Source organism: Artemia sp. Qi Xiang Cuo, chromosome 5 (assembly GCF_049724085.1).
Source record: "Artemia sp. Qi Xiang Cuo chromosome 5, ASM4972408v1, whole genome shotgun sequence".
NCBI lineage: Eukaryota > Metazoa > Arthropoda > Branchiopoda > Anostraca > Artemiidae > Artemia > Artemia sp. Qi Xiang Cuo.
Window position 1 is genome coordinate 47447890 of NC_142798.1, and position 23113 is coordinate 47471002.

The 23113-nt window shown below is 35.5% G+C and overlaps 2 protein-coding genes across 2 annotated transcripts in view; one reads left to right on the plus strand and one right to left on the minus strand.

Moving 5' to 3' along the window:
• Positions 1-23113, minus strand: part of LOC148952201 (uncharacterized) — a 71701-nt gene that overhangs the window by 41161 nt on the left and 7427 nt on the right. The window contains exon 2 of the mRNA XM_089089152.1: positions 7038-7168. Coding sequence (XP_088945278.1) covers positions 7038-7168 — 131 coding nt within the window. The remainder of the gene's footprint in view (positions 1-7037; positions 7169-23113) is intronic.
• LOC148952202 (uncharacterized) lies at positions 8720-21578 on the plus strand. The gene is made up of 2 exons (XM_089088876.1): positions 8720-8847; positions 20015-21578. Exons 1-2 carry the CDS (start codon positions 8836-8838, stop codon positions 20672-20674), a joined length of 672 nt encoding a protein of 223 aa, XP_088945002.1. The 5' UTR covers positions 8720-8835; the 3' UTR covers positions 20675-21578.

A 23113-nucleotide genomic window follows, 5' to 3' on the forward strand; every position in this document is an offset into this window, starting at 1 on the left:
ACAAGACTAATTCTAATTAAATAATTCCAATATACATTTTAAACAAAACTAAATATTTTAAAAAAAAAAACCATTTGCTATGTCACAGTTATCAAGCACTCTTTAAACTGGTATTTTTTCGTTAAGCTCTCGCGCACATCCGGGTTCTTATCAACTTACTCCATCGATATTTAATCCTCATTGAATTTTATTCAGGGGTTTCCTTGTAACAGGACGTCTTTTTGCGATAAGAAGCTCTTTTTAATAATCTCCAAATGTGTCTTCATAATGATGTCAAGAAACATTATTTTGGGGCATTTAATGCAATTATTTTCATTAAAAGATGCATTCGAGAAAGAATTTGAGACTGTTCTCTTTTAACAGTGCTATGAAGTCCGATATCCCAACTCGAAAGGGCATCAATCCTCCTACCTCGAAGGAAGCTCCCGGTTCCCAAGGGTTCTCCCAGGGGGAGGGGGAGGGGGGTTGGGGGGGGGGTGTAACTTTTCAGTTTAAAAAAAATATTGTTTAATAAAAAAAAAGAAAAGTGTGTTGTAATTGTGATAAGATTTTCGTCAAAAAAAAAAACTTAATACCTTACTTTAATATTTTCAGGCGGAAGCTGTGAAAAAGTATGCCTTCCCTGGTCCGTGACTTCAAAGTATCCTTGGTCATTGCACCCTCTGGCCAGAGGTTAGCGACGGTACTTTATTTGATATCACCCTGGATTTTCAATTTACATCTGAAGAAATGGACAGTTTTATGCAAATTGTTGGGCCTAATTCTTCCGGGGACATTTTTAACGATAACTTTACAATTAGTGAATTGAGTCCTGAAAAAACATGGTTATAAGAGAAAAAGAGTGAAATGTCTCTGGAATTGCCTGATACTTAGCTGTTAGAATCTGCTCTAAGCCATTTACAAACATAAAGGGGATATTTTGGCTTCCCCGTGGAAAACGTGAGCATTATTTTAAATGACCCTGTGAAAGTTCTCCATAGCTATATCGACAGAATTAGAGCAAAAATTGAGATTGAGATCCAGAAATAGGAATGTATAGGGTTAATAAAATGATCATAGCACCAAAAAGTGGTCCTATGGAATTGAACATACGTGGGCGTTTTTTATTTTCATTTTTCGAAGGGCTAACTGTATGTTAACCCAGGAACAATCAAATGTCAAGATTATTTTTTATACTGGGCATCTTAGCACAAATAAACTTTGGATGAAATTGGTTAGATAGGAAGAGGGCCCACAAATTTATGCCTTGAATGCATGGATCTGAATCTCAGTAGATTTAAAAAAAACTTTATTTTTGTTTTAAGCCAGTGTGATTTTTTCTTTACATGGTGTTCGTTCAAAAAAGCGAGAATTTCTGTTAAATAAATAATTCTTATATTTTTTTCCGTTCAATTGAAGGCAAGGATTTCTGTTAAATAAATAATTGTTATACCTTTTAAAATGACGTCACACACACACACATACACAGAGACGACACACACATAGAGACAACACAGACACAGAGACGACACACACACAGAGACGACAACACATAGAGAGACGACGCGCACACAGAGACGACAAACACACAGAGACAACACACACACACACAGACATCTAGGTTCACTTAGAATGGCGTGCCACTCTAAGTGAACCTAGATTAACCCAACTTTTTGGATATCTCTCTCACTATGACTCTGTTTGTGTGTCGTGTCAAAAAACAGTCGGGTTGAAACCGTGGAGTTTTAGTGCTGGTCACTTTTTTTGCAATGTGTTGGAATCAGTGGGGAATCCCCGCTTGTTTGGAAAGGTGCCAAGGAAAGGCAAGTGATTCGTCTCTTTGTGTCTGTCGTCTCTGTTTGTTTGCCTTCTCTCTCTGTGAGTGGTCTCTGTGTGTGTGTCGTCTTTGTGCCTGTATCGTCTGTGTGGGTGTGTCATATCTGTGTGTGTGTGTGTTTTCTGTGTATGTGTTTGGTCTCTGCGTGCAAGTAGTGTCTCTCTGTGTTGTCGGCTGTGTATGTGTGTCGTGTCTGTGTCTGTGTTGTCTCTATGTGTGTGTCGTCTCTGTGTATGTGTGGGTGTGTGTCGTTTCTGTGTGCTTGTCGTCTCTGTGTGTGGTGATTCGTCTCTATGTGTCTGTCGTCTCTGTGTGTTTGTTCTCTCTCTGTGTGAGTGGACTCTGTGTGTGTGTGTCGTCTCTGTGCATTTGTCGTCTCTGTGGGTGTTTTGTATCTGTGTGTGTGTGTTGTCTCTGTGTGTTTGTCGTCTCTGTGTGCGAGTCGTCTCTCTATGTGTTGTCGTCTCTGTGTGTGTGTCGTCTCTGTGTCTGTGTTGTCTCTATGTGTGTGTCGTCTCTGTGTATGTGTGTGTGTGTGTCGTCATTTTAAAAGGTATAACAATTATTTATTTAACAGAAATCCTCGCCTTCAATTGAACGGAAAAAATATAAGAATTATTTATTTAACAGAAATTCTCGCTTTTTTGAACGAACACCATGTAAAGAAAAAATCACACTGGCTTAAAACAAAAAAAAAGTTTTTTTTAATTCTTATATGATTCAAATCCATGCAGTCCAGGTATACAATTTTATGCGCACTCCCCCTCAAACCAAATTCAATCTAATCCTATAAGAGTGTGTTTGTCCGGCTGATATAATAATATACGAATTTGATTGGTTCTGGGGAAACATTCTGTCTGCCTGTCAAAAAATTGAAATAAAACACTTCCCTGGATTTCAAAGGTTGTAGGACAACTTTTTGGGTTTATGATACATGTATTCCCGCTCGACATCCTACAGTCTGAATTTGACACTTAATAATTGATCTGAGTTACTTGATAGAGTTATAGAAAATTTTTAAGCGGCCAGTTAGAATAGTTCCCGTGATTTCCACGGGAGGTCTAAAATCTCTCCTTTATGCTTAAAAATGGCTTAGAGCCGACTCTAACAAATAAAAATCAGGCAATTCCGGGGACATTGCACTTTTTTCATGTCCTGACCCTGTTTGTTCAGGACTCAATTCACTAATTGTAAAGTTATCGTTAAAAATGTCCCTGGAAGAATTAGGGCCAACAATTTGAATAAGACTGTCCATTTGTTCAGATGTAAATTGAAAATCCAGGGGGATATCAAATAACTTACCTTCACTAATATCTGGCCAGAGGAGGCAATTACCGATAATACTTTGAAGTCCTCGACCAGGGAAGGCAGAAGTTTTTACAGCTTCCCCCTTAAACCATACAATTAATGGATTAATTTTTTTTTTTGACGAAATTTTTATCAAAATTATAACACACTTTTCTTTTTTTTATCAAACAATTTTTTTTTTTTAAATATAAAATTACCCCCCCAACTCCCCTCCCCCTCCCCCTGGGAGAACCCTTGGGAACCGGGAGCTTCCTTCGAGGTAGGATGATCGATACCCTTTCGAGTTGGGGGTATCGGACTTCACAACACTGTTCAAATAGAACAGCCTCAAATTCTTTTCTCGAATGCATCTTTCAATGAGAAAAGTGCCTGAAATGAATTGGCACAAAATAAGTTTTCTTGACATTGTTATGAAGACACAATTGGAGATTATTAAAAATAGCTTCTTATCTCAAAAAGACGTCATGTTACAAGGAAGCCCCTGCGTAGAATTCATTGCGTATGCAGTATAGATGGATTAATTTTATAAGAAACCGGATGTCTACGAGAGCTTAACGCAATAATACCAGTTTAAAGAGTGCTTACCAACTGTGAAATAGCAAATCGTTTTTTTTTTTTTTAAAAAAGTTTTTTTTTTTTTAAAAGGAATATTTTTATTTTTTCACTAGAATGCATATTTGTTATAATTTAAAAGGTAAGGTTTTTTTTTTTTTTTTATAGAAATGCATGATAAGCACTACTTTATATACTGCTAATTTGTCTAATTAAAGAAAATAAAATAGTTTATAAACCAATTTTAAGTTTTACCCATCAAAAGCTATTCGCCTGAGAAAATTTTGTCTTATTTTTGAAAAAAAAGGAAAAAAAAAATATATAAACTTACGAGTTCTGGCTGTATATCAGAAGTCCCTGGTAAGGCTTGAAGGGGAATGCCCCTCCTATCTTGATCTGATGAGGTTGAGGCATTATATGAAGAAGCACAGTCCCTTTTTAACTTCTTTCCAACTTGCGTGGAGCTAACACTAGCGTCAGAGGACCCAGAAATTTAGAGATTTGCGGCTATTGGTTGGTCCTAGTCATGTGTAATTCTGCCAGTGTATTTGATAATAGATGGTCTTGTGGCTTGCATTAGTGCAGGTTCACTCCATCTCGCTTTATTTGCAAGAGGATCACCATAGCACGTATCCTCTTCCATTAAAAAAATACAAAAATTTAGCATGAAAAAAAAAATTCATTTTGAGTTTGAAAATAATTCAGTTTATGTTAGGCATCTAAAGTAGTGTAAAAAACATCTTGATTTCAAGATCAGGGGTTTTCAATTACTTTTTTGAGCAACTGAATCTTAATTCGACAAAAACTGGGTTTGCCACGAAATTTTACAAAACCTTACTTGAGTCTTTTTTTTCTGCTTCGAAGAAGTTGCAAGATGCTTATTTTTCTGCTAAAAACCTCGTAGGGGGAATGGGACCACTTTGGTCCTTGGGTCATAAAGATTAATAATCCACGGATTATTCTGATTTAAAAAAGGTGCAATATGTGCTTAGTTTTTGCATTAAAAAACTGGTGTTAAAATAGAGGGAGCTAGAAATTTTTTTTTTTCAATTAAATAAATATTGATATTTTCCTTTATTATCAAAATAAAATACTCATTTTTACAAATTTAGATTTTTTATAATGATTTTAAGCTCTTAAACTAAGGTAAGCAGCATAGATTCTAAATTGTTTTGGTTCTTCTTCTAAAGACTAAAAGCATCATTAGGCTACTATGATCTAAAATATCACTGAAATACATTTTCCAGCAGTACATGGTAACGAACTATAAGTAAGGTACAAATCAAGTTAATAGTAACTGAAACTCTAAAAAGGAAGCTTTTGTAACAATTAATACATTAAAAGAATCAACATTTTATTCTAACCTCAAATTACCGATCGAAAGCTAAGCACTTTTTCAAAAACATCCCTAATTCCTCCTCCCAGAACAATCTAAAACCACGACGATACCAATCTCGTACCACATAAGTACCCTTAGTTCTAGTGTAAGGAAAGAATTTCTTCCTTAACTTAATGACAAGACAATTTCTCTTTATTATAATAATGAGAAAATTTTACTCACCAGAAATTGTTTGGAATTATCCATTTTCTATGTAAATGTTCACAAAAAATGTCTATAGTGTTAAGTTGAATAAACTATTCGAAACTGTTGAAGAATCTAATATGAAACATGAATATATACAAAAAATAATTGTATATATTGGCAACTAAAAAAGACACGCCGATTTTTCTGACATGGATTTAACCTAAAAAAAAACTTGTATATCATGAAACAGAAATTCAGTTAATTGTGTCAGAAAAACTTGAACCAAAACAGATTATACCCAACCTGTTTGATACGGGGGCGTCATATAATAACATGGAAATTGCTATATGTCCCGTAGAAGTATTTGCTATATGTCTCGTAGAAGTATTTGCTATATGTCTCGTAGAAGTATTTGCTATATGTCCCGTAGAAGTATTTGCTATATGTCCCGTAGAAGTATTTGCTATATGTCTCGTAGAAGTATTTGCTATATGTCCCCTAGAAATGGTACCTCTTATCCTACTAGCAATATATTGGCCTTATTCAATTTGTTGATAGAAAACAACGTGATTTAATTTACATTTTTGGCAAAAAAAAAAAAAAAAGGCAAGGGACACCCTGGTACTACCACTTTCGCCCACGAAAAACGTTACAACATCTCTACCTGTAACTGTAGCACCACATTCGATTTATGATCAGATTCATAGGCTGTGTTTTTGCGGGTTGTTCCAACAAAATTGTGTGGTTGGTATAAATTTTGTTTTGTTTTTCTCTTTTTTGTTTATTCTTTTTCAATTAGATATTTCAAAATAAATATCTTAGTTATTCTTTTTATGACTTCAACCTGATAGAAAGCGCCTCGTAGCTCTGGGACAGAATCAAAATATATTAATTAATTCCCAGAGGTGACGATATTTTATTCATTCTAAAAAGAAGTCGTAGGCTCTCAAATATTTTATTACTATAGAAAAGAGAAATTCTTCTTCATAGTCATAGCCTAGGTATTTTGCTTGGTTGTCCACTCTTATCAAATCATTTCATACTTGAAACGAGAAATGACTAAGTAGATAATGTTTTAGACCATCAAGCATTTCCATTTAAAATTGAAACGAAAACCTTTTAATTAAAAGTAAAAATTTTAACCCGCTACTTTAAAAAACATAACTCATTATTAAAAGATTTTCGTTTCAGTTATGACGCAATAAATTTTTTGAATTTATTTTGTGTAATTTGGTTTGTTTTCAATTTAGATCCTCTTGGACATTTATAAAAAAAAAGGAAAAAAAAGAGTAGAAATTAAAATCTTTTAGCAAGAAGATGGTTTTATTGCATCTTGTCATCTTGGTAAAATCTGGTAATCACCCCTAAAGATGCGTTAAAAAAAACAATAAGCAGTAAAATGTTTTTACCATTTGTATCTCACTGGGAACACAGAATAAACAAAAAATCAGTATTGAGGGATTAGAAGTATAGGTCACTTTTGTTTACTCCATTACGATGCTTCTTTATGCTGGGTTGAACATCAAGATAAGTAACATACTGTTTTGCATAAATTCTTTTTTAAAATTCTAATATGTTTGTTCACCCTGTTCCTCCCAATTCTTTTTTTCTTTTTTTTTTTACAATGATCAGACGGTTCATGAGTTCTATGCTTCCATTAAAGCGTTCAATCTGTTACAACTAAAAAAAACATTTTAGGTGGTTTAGCTTACTTCTTACCTTGGCTAATTTCTCAAAGTTTTAAGTTTGAATCTTGCTCATTATTTTAATCATGAAAGTTTGGTATTTTCAATCAATTCACGTGAGAAGTTGCCAAAAATAGATTGCATACGTTACATGTTAAATCGCATTTCCAAATTGAATTTTCCTCCCTCTTCTGGATCTAAGAAATATTCATGTACCCAGCAATCTCCAACGGTTTCTATCAGTGAAAATAGTCTCTCTTGCTGGTACCATCTTCCCATATACTAAAAAGAAGGACAAATTTAAATACGGACTTGTCTGTTAAAGTGAACACAACCAAAAAGTGAAGTCTGATTAATCCTGTTTAAATTTACCAGAGTAGGATGAAAATATAATACTGTAGGAGCAAAATTTTGGAAACTTCGAAAGAGGATTATGGAAAGCAGGCTACAGAGAACGCATTATATTAAATACCTAACCTAACATAACCCCTAACCACCTCTATAGATTAAATATTTAATCAAAATATACATATATCGTTGTTTTTCTCACTCAAAATAAGCAAATCCTAATCGATCCTAGAGAGAAATACGCTTTCTGTCAGATCTTACACAGCGTAATTCTTGATTGTGTTTCGTTTAACAGATAACTTCCTTTGAACACTTAAATTAAATTTGACGTCTGAAGGTTGGTTGAATTTGGTTGAATGGTTTTCAATTAAAAGGCCTTCAAATATTATTCCTTAGCTTCTAGGACAAACGCGCCATTAAGAAACGACCGCGTCACTTAGAAAATTTCTTTTTTTTTTCCTTGGGTATCAGTCATGTCTCATTTTTATTCTTTTTTGTATCTCTTATTTTTTACCAGGGGTGATCGCATCAAGCCAAGCCTCATATAATATAGGTAAGGCGCTTGTTTGGATAGAATTGAAAACATGCAGTGACCTCCTCACTCACGAAAAAGATCGTGCCGTAGCCAATGGCCATTTTATGCCACAGAACATCAATTTTAGCCCACGCAGGGGCAAAATACTATTTATTTCAAATTCGAGATAACCATTCATTTTTTATAGACAAAAATTTACAGCGGAAAAATCGCCATTAAATACGAATAGCATGATCATTGTGTCTCCCTTTTTCTGCCATGAGTGAATATATTGAGCTAGATTATCTATCATGTAAGGGCTTATTTTCACAAAAACTAACAGTTCTAGAGCCCTTTTAAGTCATAAAGAGATCGCGTCACAAAAAACTACCATTTTATGCAGTAAAACAACAAGTTTGGTCAAGTAGGGTCAAATTGCGAGTATATAAAGATTCTGAGAGAGCCAATTAGTCGAAAACTATTTAAACGCTGTATATGATATCTGTCTCTTCAAAAAATTACCCCCCCCCCATACACTTTAATTTGCCACAGTTTTGTCTGTGAGCCTTTTTTCAACCGTCCTAACCAAAATTACCGCATTTCACTCAAATATTGATCATTGCTGGAGAAAATTGTAGAAGATTCCTATTATGGTAATTCGTAAATGTTTGTCCCATACAAAATAATACTGATCTTCAAAAAAGGAAGACAGCTGTTCTTTCATACAAGAGTTGACTTCTACCCTAATACGTTGCAAAATTTTTTATCGAAAACACAATTAATAAAATATCCTTTTTACACCTTTCCAAATGGCCTATAAACGATATTAAAAAAGCTAATAAAGTAAGTAAAGAAAAATGACGAATTTATTCCTCGTCACGGACAAAAAAGTGACTTTTACTGATTTTGCATTATTTGCTTTATTCAATATTTTACTGCTTTCCAATTCTATAGTCTTTAATTACGTGCTATAAAATATTACCTTGAATAGAATCCATATGGATTCTCATAATTATTATATAGGAGCAATAGTAGCCAATATGACTTCACTTCAGTCTAGTGAGCCCAGGAATAAACCACCAAAAATATGATAAACCAGGTAGCCTTTTTTCGTTGTTATTGATATTTTCTCTGGTGGAAAATTCCTCTTCTTGGGTTGTTCTTGCACATACTGGTCTAACTTTTTACTTTTCAGCTCATCTGATGGATATTCTTCAGAGTCACAATTACGGACAGAGGGATAAAGGAGTTGTCCAAAATCTTAATTCCAACAACGACATTCCCTAGGAAATTTTTGAGAAAGTTCTTCTGGTATAAAGGTTAAATATTGATTGAGCCAAAATGATGCAAACTAGTTGAACCCATTTATCAATATAAGAAAATACATTTAAAAACACTAAACAAAAAAAAGTGAAAAAAGCAAATCCCTCTTTTTCTGTTACTAAATTATTTCAACCGAAAGTAAGGAGCAACATTACAACTGAAAATGAATAGAAATCCTTTGGTATATGAGGGCCTTCTCCCTTATTAATCCCCACTTTTTACGCTAAATTTAATAATGCTTTACAGAAAACATTTATGACGGCAAATATATGTAAGTAATGGTAAGTGTTTTGCTTACTGGCTGCTTTCTAAGAGATTTGAAGTGAAAATTTTATTACTCAAGTCAAATGCACAACAAAAATATTATAAGATAATAAGATAAATTCCATTTTTATGTTTGATATGCATGTTTAATATTTGTATTTTTACGTGTTTTCTAAATGTGTCTCCACGCAATATAGTATTGTATAGTGAGAATAAACACATAAATGATAATAGTAATTGTAATCGCGAAAAATGTTTTTTATACCCATCCAATTGACCTTGTATTTGAGAAGTCGTTCCTAAGATATCGGGTGCAAAGATTCCACCTTTAGGTTAAAGAGCAGGGTGATGAGGAGGGGGTAAATCCCTACAGATACAGAATAATTCACATTAATTTTTGGTTTTAATGCCGCTGTTTTTAAAGACTTTTTCTTCTTTATTTCTGTTTTTGACGGTATCATAAACAGAAGAAAGGCTACTATCCCCTTAAACCTCACTCTTAATATCAAACTTTAAGTTTTGCGGAACTATATTGGAGAAAAAAAGCTGGTTTAGTGTTTCTGTTTTCGAGATAAGGTATAATTTTCCAAAATACAGTTCTGTACATTAGGAAGGTTGTTCAAGTTGTCTAAAATAGTTCCCTTCCTATACAAAAATTATATGCGATATTCTGCGAATAAACTATGCAATGCTCTATAACCATTGGTTTTATTGGATTAAATAAAAAAAAACAAGTTTTTTTTAACTGAAATTAAGGAACGATGTTAAAAATTAAAACGAACAGAAATTATTCCATATATGAAAGGGGCTGTCCCCTCCTCAACGCCTCGCTCTTTACGCTAAAGTTTTTTATTGTTTTAAAAAAATAGAGCTGTGAGAAAGTCAAAACTTTAGCGTAAAGGGCAAGGCATTGAGGAGGGGACAGCCCCTTTCATATACGGAATAATTTCTGTTCGTTTGAAGTTTTAACGTCGTTCCTTACTTTCAGTTAAAAAAATTTGTTTTTTTTATTTAATTTTTGAACGTTTTTGAATTAATGCAGGGTTTGATTTTGGCTCACCTTACATGAATAGTTAAAACGAAATTAGAATATTAATTTTACTTTTATTTGGTTAAATGGCTTTCTCGAAACTTGTTTAATTTTATTTACGAACGTTTTTATTAGTAATAAATATACATAACTTACGAAATAAATTACGTAACGAACTTCCATATTCATATATTTTTAATACGTATATTAGAATGTTCGCCCCCTAGTCAATACCTTGCTCTTTAAGCTAAAGTTCGAATTTTGTTCCAATTCTTTAAAAATGACCCCTTATCACAAAGGCCGTTAATTAGAATAAATAGCTCTTATGAAAGTACTAAAAAAATCTTTGGCTGAAAGAGCGAGGTATTGACTAGGGGGTGAACCCAATCATATACGTAATATTTTCTGTTCATTTTAAGTTTTTATTTTGCTCCTTAATTTCAGTTGAAAAACTTTTTTTTTATTTAATTTCTTATCTTTTTTTTAGATAATACTGGGAAATCCAGTGCCCCCTTCGTAGCAATGTCCCTTCCCCCATGAAAACTTCCTTCATGGAAAGATCCTCCCATATAACCCCCGACCCCCCCCCCCACTACCAGAAGAAAATCCCCCTGAAAACGTCTGTATACTTCCCAATAACCAAATTGACACTAAAGTTTGACTTTTTGTCACAATTCTTTAAGGGCGACTTTTAAAACAAAAGAGTCGTTGAATTTGAATGCAAAGTATTGTTAAAGAACTTTAAAAATTTAGCGTAAAGGGCGAGGGTTATGGACGAGACAGTCCCATCGTATCTGTAAAAAATTCTGTTCGTCTTAAGTTTTAATGTTGCTCCTTAATTTCAATTGAAAAAAAACTTCTTCCTTTTTTATTCAATCACCTCTGAAACTAAGCGGCTATGGAAATACCGTTTCCGTAGTTCTCAGAATTTTCATTCAGAGAACAAAGCGTTATGAGGAAAGCTTTCAAATAATTGTCTATATTAACTGATTATTTCGAATTGACTATGTCCGTCGTTAGGATCAGATCCACCACCGTGCAGCCCCATGACCTCCAAAACTAGGAAGTTTAACATATAGTTATACAATAATCTTAATGAAAGCGAATAATAGTCAAAATAAAAGCAAAGGAAGTGGTGCCACATGGTGGCTCAATCTCAAAATTTTGATTGATAGCGCCTTGGTTCTCCTTGGGAAAAGAAAACGCTACTTTCCCGTGGCGCAATCTTTTTGGCCCATTTTAAGGCTCTATAACTTGAATTTTCTTTCGATAGAGCCCTCTTTCAATTTTCTACGGCTATCAGTTCGACACGATCACACTTGAGAAACAAAATATATATATATATACATAAATATATAAAAAAAAAAAAAACACATCCGTGATCTCTCTAGTGTGTAAAAAAAAAAAAAACCTGTAAAATTCCATATTTCGTAGTTAGAAGGTTGAAACTTGACAATCGGGTTCTCTAATATGCTGACTTTAATCGTCTGATTCATTTAGATTACTTGCGTTTTTGGAGGCGTTTTCTTCATTCTTCAAAATCAGGCACATTTTTCTAGGCTGATAGCGTTTGATTTGTAACATTAAACTTAGTGAACTTTGCATATTTGGAATCAGCGTAAAATGTCACTCTTTTGATATATCAATTGTCTGTACAGTTCTGGTTACTATTGATCCAAGCCGCTTCTGCGATCCCTTCGCGTCTTCATTCTTTTTATAAGTCTAAATTCACCGTTGGCTGCTCAATTTTACATGTTGGGAGAATTTTCCGGGAGAGAGGACTTTCTGATGGAGAAATTTTTCATAGGGGAAATTTTCGGAGAGGAGGGATTCTTCGGAGGAGGTTTTGGGGAGAATTATCTGGGAGGATATGCTGGAGCCCGGAGTTCATACCTCAAAATTGAATATATATTTCTCGGAATATCAGCCAGCTACTTGTTCGAGTAGCAAGAGGACAGGCAACCAACCCCCACCGATGACCTTAAATATCTGATCAAAATTGTATGATATCTATTTTGTTTAAAACCATCAGAAAGCTCAATAAATATGCATCCAGGGTTTACAGGCACTGAAAGCCCTTAAGGCAAGTGCCTTAAATAATGTAAATTGGCAATTGTTTACATGTATACTTTATATTGGAAAAGAGAGGCGTGTTAGATGTTAGGTCTGTGATTTGATTGAAACTCCCAGGGATCAGTGGCAGATCCAGGGGGCGAGGGGGCGCACCCCCCCCCCCTTAGCGTAGTCTAAAGTAGTGTAATGTACTTAATTACCTCAAGTTTGCGTTAATTAAACTTGCTCATAACGCAAGTTTATTGGATCAACCTATTTTGCGCCCCCCCCCCTAAATTTTTTTGTATCAACCTATTTTGCACCCCCCCCCCTAAAAAAAATCCTGGATCCGCCCCTGTCAGGGATCCTTCTCAAGGTAATAAAGATCCAATATTTTGTTATGGTGGAGGAAAAGGGGTCCAGAAATCACCCGAAAGCTTTTTTTTTGCCTGGTTATTTGAAAACTTAACACCCATAAATCCTTGGGACAAGAGGAGGCTAACATACATATGAAATTTTTGGGCTATATCCCTCCCCCATTGTGGCCGAAAAGGGGTAAAAAATATATTGTTCTTTTTCCTAACTGGCTCAAAACTTATATTCTTAAGTCCTCTGAGGGAATCTAAATACACAAGAAAAACACAAAATATTGGTTACCCCCCTATACAGATCCCACAAAGGGCCCGAAAAGTACTAAAAAAATTCCCGGGCATTTCACATGGAATGTTGGTTGAAAAAGGACCCAAAAACTTTGTCTCCCAAGGATATTCTCTGGAATCGGTATGCATACTGAGTAGGATTCAGGATTCAGGAACGGGATGATTCCCCTCTCGCTGTACAGCCCAGGGGACTTGCATACTGAGTAGGCTAAATCAAAGATGCTATTTGTACAAAAATTTCCGAATTATCTGCGTGATCTCGACAATCACTTTAGAGATGGAGCTGAAAATTTCAGGAAGTCACAGGAGTGGGGTTAAGTGAACCTCAAATTTTCGATTAAGATAGGAAGGAGAGGTACGTTTTAGACACTGTGTGTACGGTCTTCGGAATAGCATATCTGGAATTTCTTATGAGTGCGCTGGGCTCTGAAGCCAAATTTAAAGGAGCTGTTGGGGAAAGGAGGGCGATAACGGGGCAGGGGAATTTGAAATTTTGTGTTTGGGGAAGAGGAAGGGGGTAAAAAATTTATGTGGCTAATCCATCAAACAATATTTGTGCACTATAAGCTCCTGTGGGACTAAATTAGCGAGAATTAGTGAGATTAAATTAGGGCTATCAGGGAGCTAAATTAACCAGGTATTTCAAAAGACACTTTTTGATGGACACTGAGAATGTCAAAATAGTGTCTCTGCAATACCTTGGGAACGGCTTGGGGTATATAATTGATTATATCAGGGAGCATTCAGGAGAGGGGGGAGTTGGTAATTAAAATTTGAACTATTTTTTGGAGGAGAGTTTATAGCTAAATCAAAAGACACTATGTGCATTGAGGTTATCAAAATACCGTGTCTAGGAAATCTTGGGAGCAGCTTGGGTGATAGAATTGAAACTCTCAGATCATCGAAACAGCATATCTGCAATATCTTAAGGGCAACTCGGGGAATGAAGCTGAGACTTTCACGTGTTATTGAGAAAGAAAGGAAACTTCAAATTAGCGCTAAATTAGGGAGAATAGAGCTTAAATTGGCGAGGTACATCAAAAGACACTTTTTATGGACACTTTGAATGTCAAAATGGTGTATCTGCAATACCTTGGGAACGGCTTGGGGTATATAATTGATAATATCAGGGAGCATTCAGGAGGGGGGGGGGACTGGTAATTAAAAGTTGAACTCTTTCCTGGAGGAGATTTTATAGCTAAATCAAAAGACACTATGTGCATTGAGGTTATCAAAATACCGTGTCTAGGAAATCTTGGGAGCAGCTCGGGGGATAGAGTTGAAGCTCTCAGATCATCAAAACAGCATATCTGCAATATCCTAAGGGCAACTCGGGGAATGAAGCTGAGACTTTCACGTGCTATTGGTGGTAGAAAGGAAACTTCAACTCTAATAAGATAAGAGAAAGTGTATTTTGAAGCCAAAAATACGGACAAGTACACAAAAAGCACAAATAGTATAAACTTACATCAGATATCCCTACTTTTCAAAATTCTTTTCACAATGAGAACACTTAAATGAAAGCTACATTTACTTAATATATTAGAGAGAGAGGAAGTGGCAAAAAAATCTAGTTCCTGACCCTCCAAAACGTACGCTCACGTCAAAATCACATATATAAGAGTTTAAAGCGTCAAAAATAGAGAGTGCTGAGCACCGTCTCTGATATATATTAATAAAAAAAACAATTTTTTTTAACTGAAAGTAAGGAGCGACATTTAAACTTAAAACGAACAGAAATTATTCCGTATATGAAAGGGGCTGTCCCCTCCTCAATACTTCGCTCTTTACGATAAAGTTTTTTATTGTTTTAAAAAATAGATTTATATGACAGATTCAAACTTTAGTGTAAAGAGCGAGGTATTGAAGAGGGTGCAGCTCCTTTCATATACGGAATAATTTCTGTTCGTTTTAAGTTTTAATGTCGCTCGTTACTTTCAGTTAAAAAAAACTTGTTTTTTTTTTATTCAATTTCCGAGCGTTTTTGAATTATTGCAGCTTTGATTTTGGGTCACCGTACATGAATAATTAAAACAAAATTTGCATATTAATTTTATTTTTTTGGCTAAATGGCTTTCTCGAAATTTTGTTCTGACGTAACTTACGAATTAACTTACGTAACGAACTTTTATATTCGTATGTTTTATTGCGTATAATAGGGAGTTTGCCCCCTAGTTGATACCTTGCTCTTTACGCTTAAGTTCAAATTTTGCTCGAATCACAAACCCCTGATTCACATAGGCCTGTTAATTAGAATAGATAGCTTTTTTGAAACTACTAAAATAAACTTTAGCGAAAAGGGCGAGGTATTGACTAGGGGGCGAACCCCCTAATATACGTAATAATTTCTGTTTCTTTTAAGTTTTAATGTTGCTTCTTACTTTCAGTTATTTCTGATCGTTTTTTAAATAATGCTGGAAAATCCGGCGCCCCCTTCATAGAAATGTCCCTTCCCCCAAGGAAACATCCTCCATGGAAGAATCCTCCCCCGTAACCCCCTCAATCCAATACCCCCCCCCCCCCCCCATCAGAAAAAAATCTCTCCTGAAACGTCTTTATACTTCCCATTAACCAATACTATATGTAAACAATGGGCAAAGTTCATAACTTCCAGCCCTTCCCAGGGAACTGTGGGGGATTAAGTCATCCTCAAAGAAATATTTATTAGATTTTCGACTATGCTGAACAAAATGGCTATCTCAAAATTTTTACTGGGTGACTTTGGGGAAAATGAGCGTGGGAGGGGGCCAAGTTGCCCTCCAATTTTTTTTGTCACTTAAAAAGGGCACTAGAATTTTTATTTTCCGTTCAAATGAGCCCTTTTACGATATTCTAGGACTACTGGATCGATACGATCACCTCTGGGGAAATTAAAAAAAAAAAAAATAAAAAAAAATAAACACGCATCCGTGATCTTTCTTCTGACAAAAAAAATTCAAAATTCCACATTTTTGCAGATAGGAGCTTGAAACTTCCGCAATAGGATTTTCTGATACAGTGAATAAGATAGTGGGATTTTCATTCTGGTTATATAACTTTTTGGGGTGTTTCCCCCTTTTTTCGAAAATAAGGCAAATTTTCTCAGGCGCGTAACTTTTGATGAGTATAACTAAACTTAATGGAACTTATATTTTTAAAAGCAGCATAAAAATCTGATTCTATTGATGTATCTACGGGTATAAAAATTCCGGTTTTTAGAGTTTCGATTACTATTGAGCCTGGTCGCTCCTTACTTACAGTTCGTTACCACGAACTGTTTGATTTAATTTCTTTCTCTATTTTCTTTCATACATAGTCTTTTGAATGTTCTTCCGGGAAGTTGTTAGTTCAAGAACTGTCCTCAACCTTGGAAAACCAACCTTGGTCTTGGAAAAAAAAAGTACCTAATTTATGGTATTGCGTCGAAAATACATCGTATATATGGGGAGATGTGGCCAATCAAGTATAAAACTATAAATTCAAAAATATTCCTTTTGGAATTAGAAGGCTAAGAATATTTTGCCACCTTCGTTAGAAAATAAACTTACATTTAGGCAATATTAAAGAAGAAACTTACAACTCAAGACTTCAGATGAACCCACTTACTGAACTCTCTCAGACAAATCTAGTAAATGAACCGGAAGTAATTATTTTGTTTTGTATAAATATTAGTTTTAATTTTAATGCTTTAGTACCTCCGCTGATGGCGATCGCTGTATATGTGGTCGAAATATCCAGACTTTTGTATCTGTTTCCACTGTCTAATAAATGGACTTATCTCCATTTGAACGTTCATTTGTTCGTCATGGAAAGGCAGTGTGGTCTTGGAAAAAAATACCTAATTTAAGGTATTACGTCGAAAATACGTCCTGAACCTGGATTTCGAATTGAACGAAATCTATGCAATAATTATTTTGAACGCAATTACTAAAAGCATTGATGGATACAAAGTTGTCCAAAGAGAATTTCTCCTCCTTCCCACTCTGCACTTACAATTTTACTTTTTTTTAATTTTAGAGAAAATTTAAGCTCTGGAAAATTTGAAATATTGGCGTAATTCATCAATACTAAGGCTGCATTAATTTTATAACAAACATTTAGAGTCATGGAAGCGGGAATGCTCCATCTCCCCACTCTAGCCCTTGTAATTCTGGTATTCTTAATATTGCTCAGGATATATGCCCTGCAAAATTTTTAACATTTGTGCAATTAACCGATAGTAAATTTATCAAACAGTTCGTGGCAACGAACTGTAAGTAGGGAGTGATTTGGCCCAATAGTAACCGAAACACAAAATTTGGACATCAATAGATGCATCAAGAGAATTGTCTTTTTATGCTGATTCCAAATATATTGATTTTTGCCTGATTTTTGAAAAAGGGGGAAACACACCCTAAAAAGTAAAAAAATCTTAATGAAAATTGCAACATCAGATTCAGCGTATCAGGGAACGTATCAGCGTATCAGCGTATACTGAAGTAGTTTCGACCTCCCGTCACCAAAAATGCGGAATTTTCTATTTTTTGGCCAGAAGAAAAATCACGGATGCGTGTTTATTTATTCATTTTCTATTTTTTTTTTTTTTTTTTTTTTTTTCAGGGGTGATCGTATCGAATCCCTAGTCCTAGAAGATTGGGAGAGGGCGTATTCGGACGGAAATTAAACTTCTAGTTCCCTTTTTAAGTGACCAAAAATATTGGAGGGCAACTAGCCCCCCTCCCACGCCCCTCTTGTCCCCAAAGTCGTCTGATCAAAATTTTGAGGTAACCAATCTGTGCAGCATAGTTGAAAGATCCAATGACTGTGCCTTTGAGGGTTAAATGACCACCCACAGCCCCTGGGAAGCAGCTGCGAGTCATGAAATTTGCTCATTGTATACGTATAGTATTTGTTATTGGAAAGTATACGGACATTTTCGGAGGGGAGATTTCTGCTAGGGTAGTTTTTGATGAGGAGAATTATCATGGAGAGGGAAGTTTCTGGGGATAAAATTCCCGGGGAAAATTTTACACTGGGGGGATTTCACAGAATTCCTATGCGAAATTCTTTTTATTTGCCTTGCTTTCTCTCTGCTGACTCAATTTTGCATGGGGAGATGTTCCCGGAGAATTTCCGAGGGGAATTTTCTGCGGGTTTTGAACTGCCTGGAAAATTTTCAATGGGCTGGGGGGGGGGTATTTTCCCATGAGAATTTTTTTAGGAGAAATTTTCCGTGAGGGATTTTTCCTCGGAAGCAACTTCCCACTGGGGGAGGGATCCAGAAAGTTGTTTTTCACAGAAGGGAGCTTACCAGAGTGATTAGCAAAGTGATTAAAATGAAAGTCTTTTTCAAAAGAAATTATGGTAAGAATTCTTCAGGTGGAATCGTCCGCAAAAAATTTACAGGAGGGGGGATTTGAGCGAGGATGGAATTGTCCCGAGTGAATTTTACGGGGGGGGCGGGTGTATTTTACGTGAGAGGAGCCCTTTTCACGGAGGAATTTCCTTGAGGAGTGGGAATTTTTCACGGAGGGGGAACCGGATTTACGTGGCATTATTGGAAAAACGACCAGAAATAAAAAATTTTAAAAACAGGTTTTTTCAACTGAAAGTAAGGAACAGCATTAAAACTCAAAACAAACAGAAATTATTCCGCGTATGAGAGGGTTGCCCCCATCCTCAATACCTTACTTTTTAAGCTAAATTTTTATTTTTTATCTCAATTTTTTAGGAACGACTCCTGAAAAGAATGACTCCCGAACCCAAGGGCCATTTAATTAGAATAAGAAGCTTTTTTAAATAGCTAAAAAAAAACTTGTTTCAGTCCTATCAAACGCGAGAAGTTGTGTGGGTGTTTAATTCATACGAATGATAATCTCCCTTGACATCCATTCAAAAATCTATAACTAAACCTTTTATTAAAGTCTATTACACAAAATCAGAAATGTTCTAAAACTTTTATTAAAAATTCTAAATTTGTTGAACATCTGAAGTCCAGTCGGACATTTCTATTTTTAAGCAGATAAACTGAAAAAAAACATCCCTAGCTTTAACCAATATCAAACTATCTGAATTATAAACTATTTCAAGTAAATACAAAACCGTTTTCAGTAAAGCGCAAGTGATGGATTTTGCCGGAGTGTTGTATAGCTTCAATTTAAATCCTCTTATAATTTTTGGTAGATTCCTTTGCCGATATTTTGGTATATTTCCAGAGAACTAATGTGGTGGATTATGATAGTTTGGGTATATTTATCACATTTTGTCTAGCGAGGCTTCACCACACCGGTCGATATTTTCATAAGCGGATAAGATTTCACTTAATTCCCTATGGTAAGAAAGCACATCTTTGAATAAGGAATCTAGTGCTCTATTTACCTTGTTCCGTTTGCTGAATTCCCATATATACTATTATTGGAATTTTATGCATACTATTAATGGAATTGCTGTATTAATGTAAGTTTTTGGTGGGACTATCTTCTACTTGTAAGTTTTTACCCTATTAGCCTACTGGATTTGGTTACAACAGTCTTTCAGATTTGGCATCTAAAAACTCGGATAAAAATAGGGTCAAATTCTGCACAAACCAGTCCAAATCTTTGACAAATATCAACATTTTGATTCTTAGTCCGAATAATAAAAATATGCGTCTTGTCTGTGGAGTAAAAAAACCTAACAACAAATAAAAGAAGGAAAGACCACATCAATCGGGGAACAGCCAAAGGCTCTTACGCTTCGAGATACTCACATTGGTTCAAAAATTATAAGGATAGGTATGTATCATACAGGTTCAAAGTTATGACAATATTCAGAAGCAATCCCCTAAAGCATTTCCGCTCTGCTGAAAATCTTGAATAATATGAACACTGAATTTTAGATGATGCCCTAGATATTTGTTATTTTCATCTGTCCTTTCAGCTAGTATACATACAATCTACTAATTCCAAATGTATTGTTGTTTCATTCAATTTTTTTTTCAGGTTTGTTTCTGCATAGCAGCCGTTTCTTGTCTTACTGCTTTGAAGATAAAAACAGGTGAATCTAATGGACCAGATGTCACTGGAGGCTCCGGTTCTAGCGGTAACACCTGGACTGCTTTCCATAAAGGGAAGATTAATCAAGATCCGGGGCAAAGCGATATGTTTACTACAGGAGGAATCAATTCACAACGTTATAATAGCTTGAATAATGTTGCTCTTCAGATAGGAGGTTACGGTAGCTCGTATTCGAGACCATCCGAAGGTGGATGGTTACAGCCACAAAACCCAAACTACTTTACTTACCCACAAGCTCCAGGTTCAAACCCTGCATACTATACGAACCATATGGTGAATTATAATGGACCAAAACCTAAGCCGTGTTATGAAGCAATCTCTAGGCCATCCCATCAAAGACAACCTCCTTACTTGACACAATCCCCAGACCATAATATTCTCGCGGCTTTTAATGCATGGAATCAGAAAGTCAAGACAGTTATTGGCCAGAAATCTTTTCTCAATTTGCACCATCATCAACAAGAGAAACTTCGTTTCAAAACCCCAAACCCTGGTGCTCATGCCTCCCATTCAATTACTTACCCTCAACCTGTGAGAGTAGCTCAAACCTGGGAAGCAGTTCCGCCCTCGCCGGCATATGGATGATTATTTCCTACGTAATACCTAATGAACAATAATGTAAATTAAAAAAACACAGTCAATCTAAATAGTCCTAGCATTTTATTTTTAATACTAAAATGAGTCTTGAATGTTTTTATTCGTTTAATTTCATTATTAACTTTTACCCACTATAATCCAAAACTATTAGAAGTAACTTAAACTACAATTATGAACGAGCAACAGCTAGACTTGGAATTTATGTTTTAAAGTTTCTTTACTTATTAAATTTCTTTTACAAAAAAAATATTTTTGTTACAAATGTAAAACTATTTTAATATTTGAATGAATTTTAATTCGGTTTTGATTGAAGAATATGACGGTCTTGTCACATTAAGGACCCCTGGACGGCTACGCACACAACCTACTAACGACTACTTACCGTAGAGGGTACTAAACTTTATCAAACCAGAGAAACTCAAAACCAGCCTCCATTACGCTTTTTCTGCAAATCTATATAAGCGCCTGTTCTGGATTGTTCAGTCTGTTGCACTGCTGCAGAAGATTCTCTAAACAGCAATGTTGCGGAAAAATAAGTATCTTTTGTTATTTGTTCTTCTTATTGGAATGGCGAGTCTCCACGTCTCCTTTTTTCCAAGATATTCTTTACTTTTATTTGTGCGGAAATTTCTGAAAAAAATTCACCTTTAATCTTTTCCTCAGCAAGATGAAGCAAGACACTCTTGTTGGGGCAAGTGTAAGGCTCTTAAATAATATTGCCCTTGGACTCAAATTTGCGAGGTTTGGGAATTTGTGTCACTCGTAGTGCTATTATATCAGTTTGTCAAATCGGAATTTCCTGCTCATATTTTTGTAGTCAAACAAGGTGCATTTGTAAACCTCTAAGGTTAATTAAGGCTTGATTATATTAAAATTGATTTGAGTTCCGAAACTTAATAAGATTTAGCATTCATTGGTGTTCTTTCCGGGAGTAAAGCAGGATTTATAGCTTTTTTTTTTTTTGCTTTTTTTTTTTTTTTTTTGATTTCCCAGAATAAATAAAATATAGTACCAGTGTAACTGTATGTCTAAAACCAATAAACACACTTATTTTGAAAAAGTGCACATAGTGAGGGCATATACGGGGGATCTTATAGGCTTATAGCTCTCTTGTTCTGATAATAAATCTGTTGTTTGCTAATAAAATTTGCGGGTTTCATATGCAAATCCCAAATAATTAAAGAAAACATTAGTCATATGCTTCTTTTTGAGAGTTCAATTTGACAAGAATGTTGCTCATTAAATGTCCTGGCGTACGAGAAAAACACAGAGGAGGACAAACGAGGAAAAATTCAGAACGGTGTAAAAAATGCGACAAAAGAGGGTTTCTCCAGTTTTCTTATTAAGGCAAGCTTCGTGTGCATGTGTTTTTTTTTCAGGCGTCCCTCGGCTCAAGCTTTTCACTGGCTCAATATTTTGGTCACTACTATATACTACTAATGATACTAACAACTAACCAAAGCGCTAAGCCGCCTGAGGCCAACTCATATAGGCACACTCCTCCTCCATGCCAATCTATTCAAAACCTCCCTCTTTACACCTTCCGAAGAAGTTCCCATTCCCTTTAAATCTTTCTTTGTGACATCCCCCCAGCCCAACTGCGGACGACCTGCTGTCCGTTTAGCTCTATACGGTTGGCCGAAAAGGACAATCTTCGGAAATCTGTCATCCTTCATCCGTAGAACGTGCCCTAGCCATCTCAACCTTTCTCTCATTATAGCCCTAGAAAGCGTTACTGAACCACGCTTTTGTACAACCTACTGTTTGAAATACGGCGAGCTGGGTACCCAGAACAATCAGTGGGCAATTTCTCTGGAAAACATTTAGCAAATCGTCATCCGCTTTTCGGAGCACCCATGCTTCAGAGCTATATTTGACAATCGTCATCACTGTAGATTCCAATATTCTAATCTTGGTTTGCAGACTTGTCTTCCTGTTCTTCCAAAGTTTTTTTTTAATTGTGAAAAAACACCCTGAGCCTTGGCTATTCTACTTTTAACATTTCATGGGTGCCCATATGAGGGGGACAGAGGGGGGCTTCAGCCCTCGCCCTGGCTGAATGATTCTGTCTTATATTTTTGTTTTGAGATTTCTATTAGGCCTATAAAGCAATGGAAGTGCTAATTAGACCAGGTAAGCCCCCTCCCCCTAAAATTCCGCTTATGGGCGCCCAAGGCTCCCACCATCTTTACTAATAATACTATCAAGGTAAGTGAAGCTGCCCACCTAATCAATCTTTTCGTTACCCAACGTCACCTTTTCATCCTCACTTATTTTTAGCCTTAGTGACATTACTTTTCAAACCTTCTAGCACCCTGAACTCGCAAAACCTCTAAAAGTTCATACATTTTGCACAAACTTTCATCTAGGATGCGCCATCTTCAATGACTGATTGTTTGTCCTGTTTTTTTTTGTGCTGGTATTTTT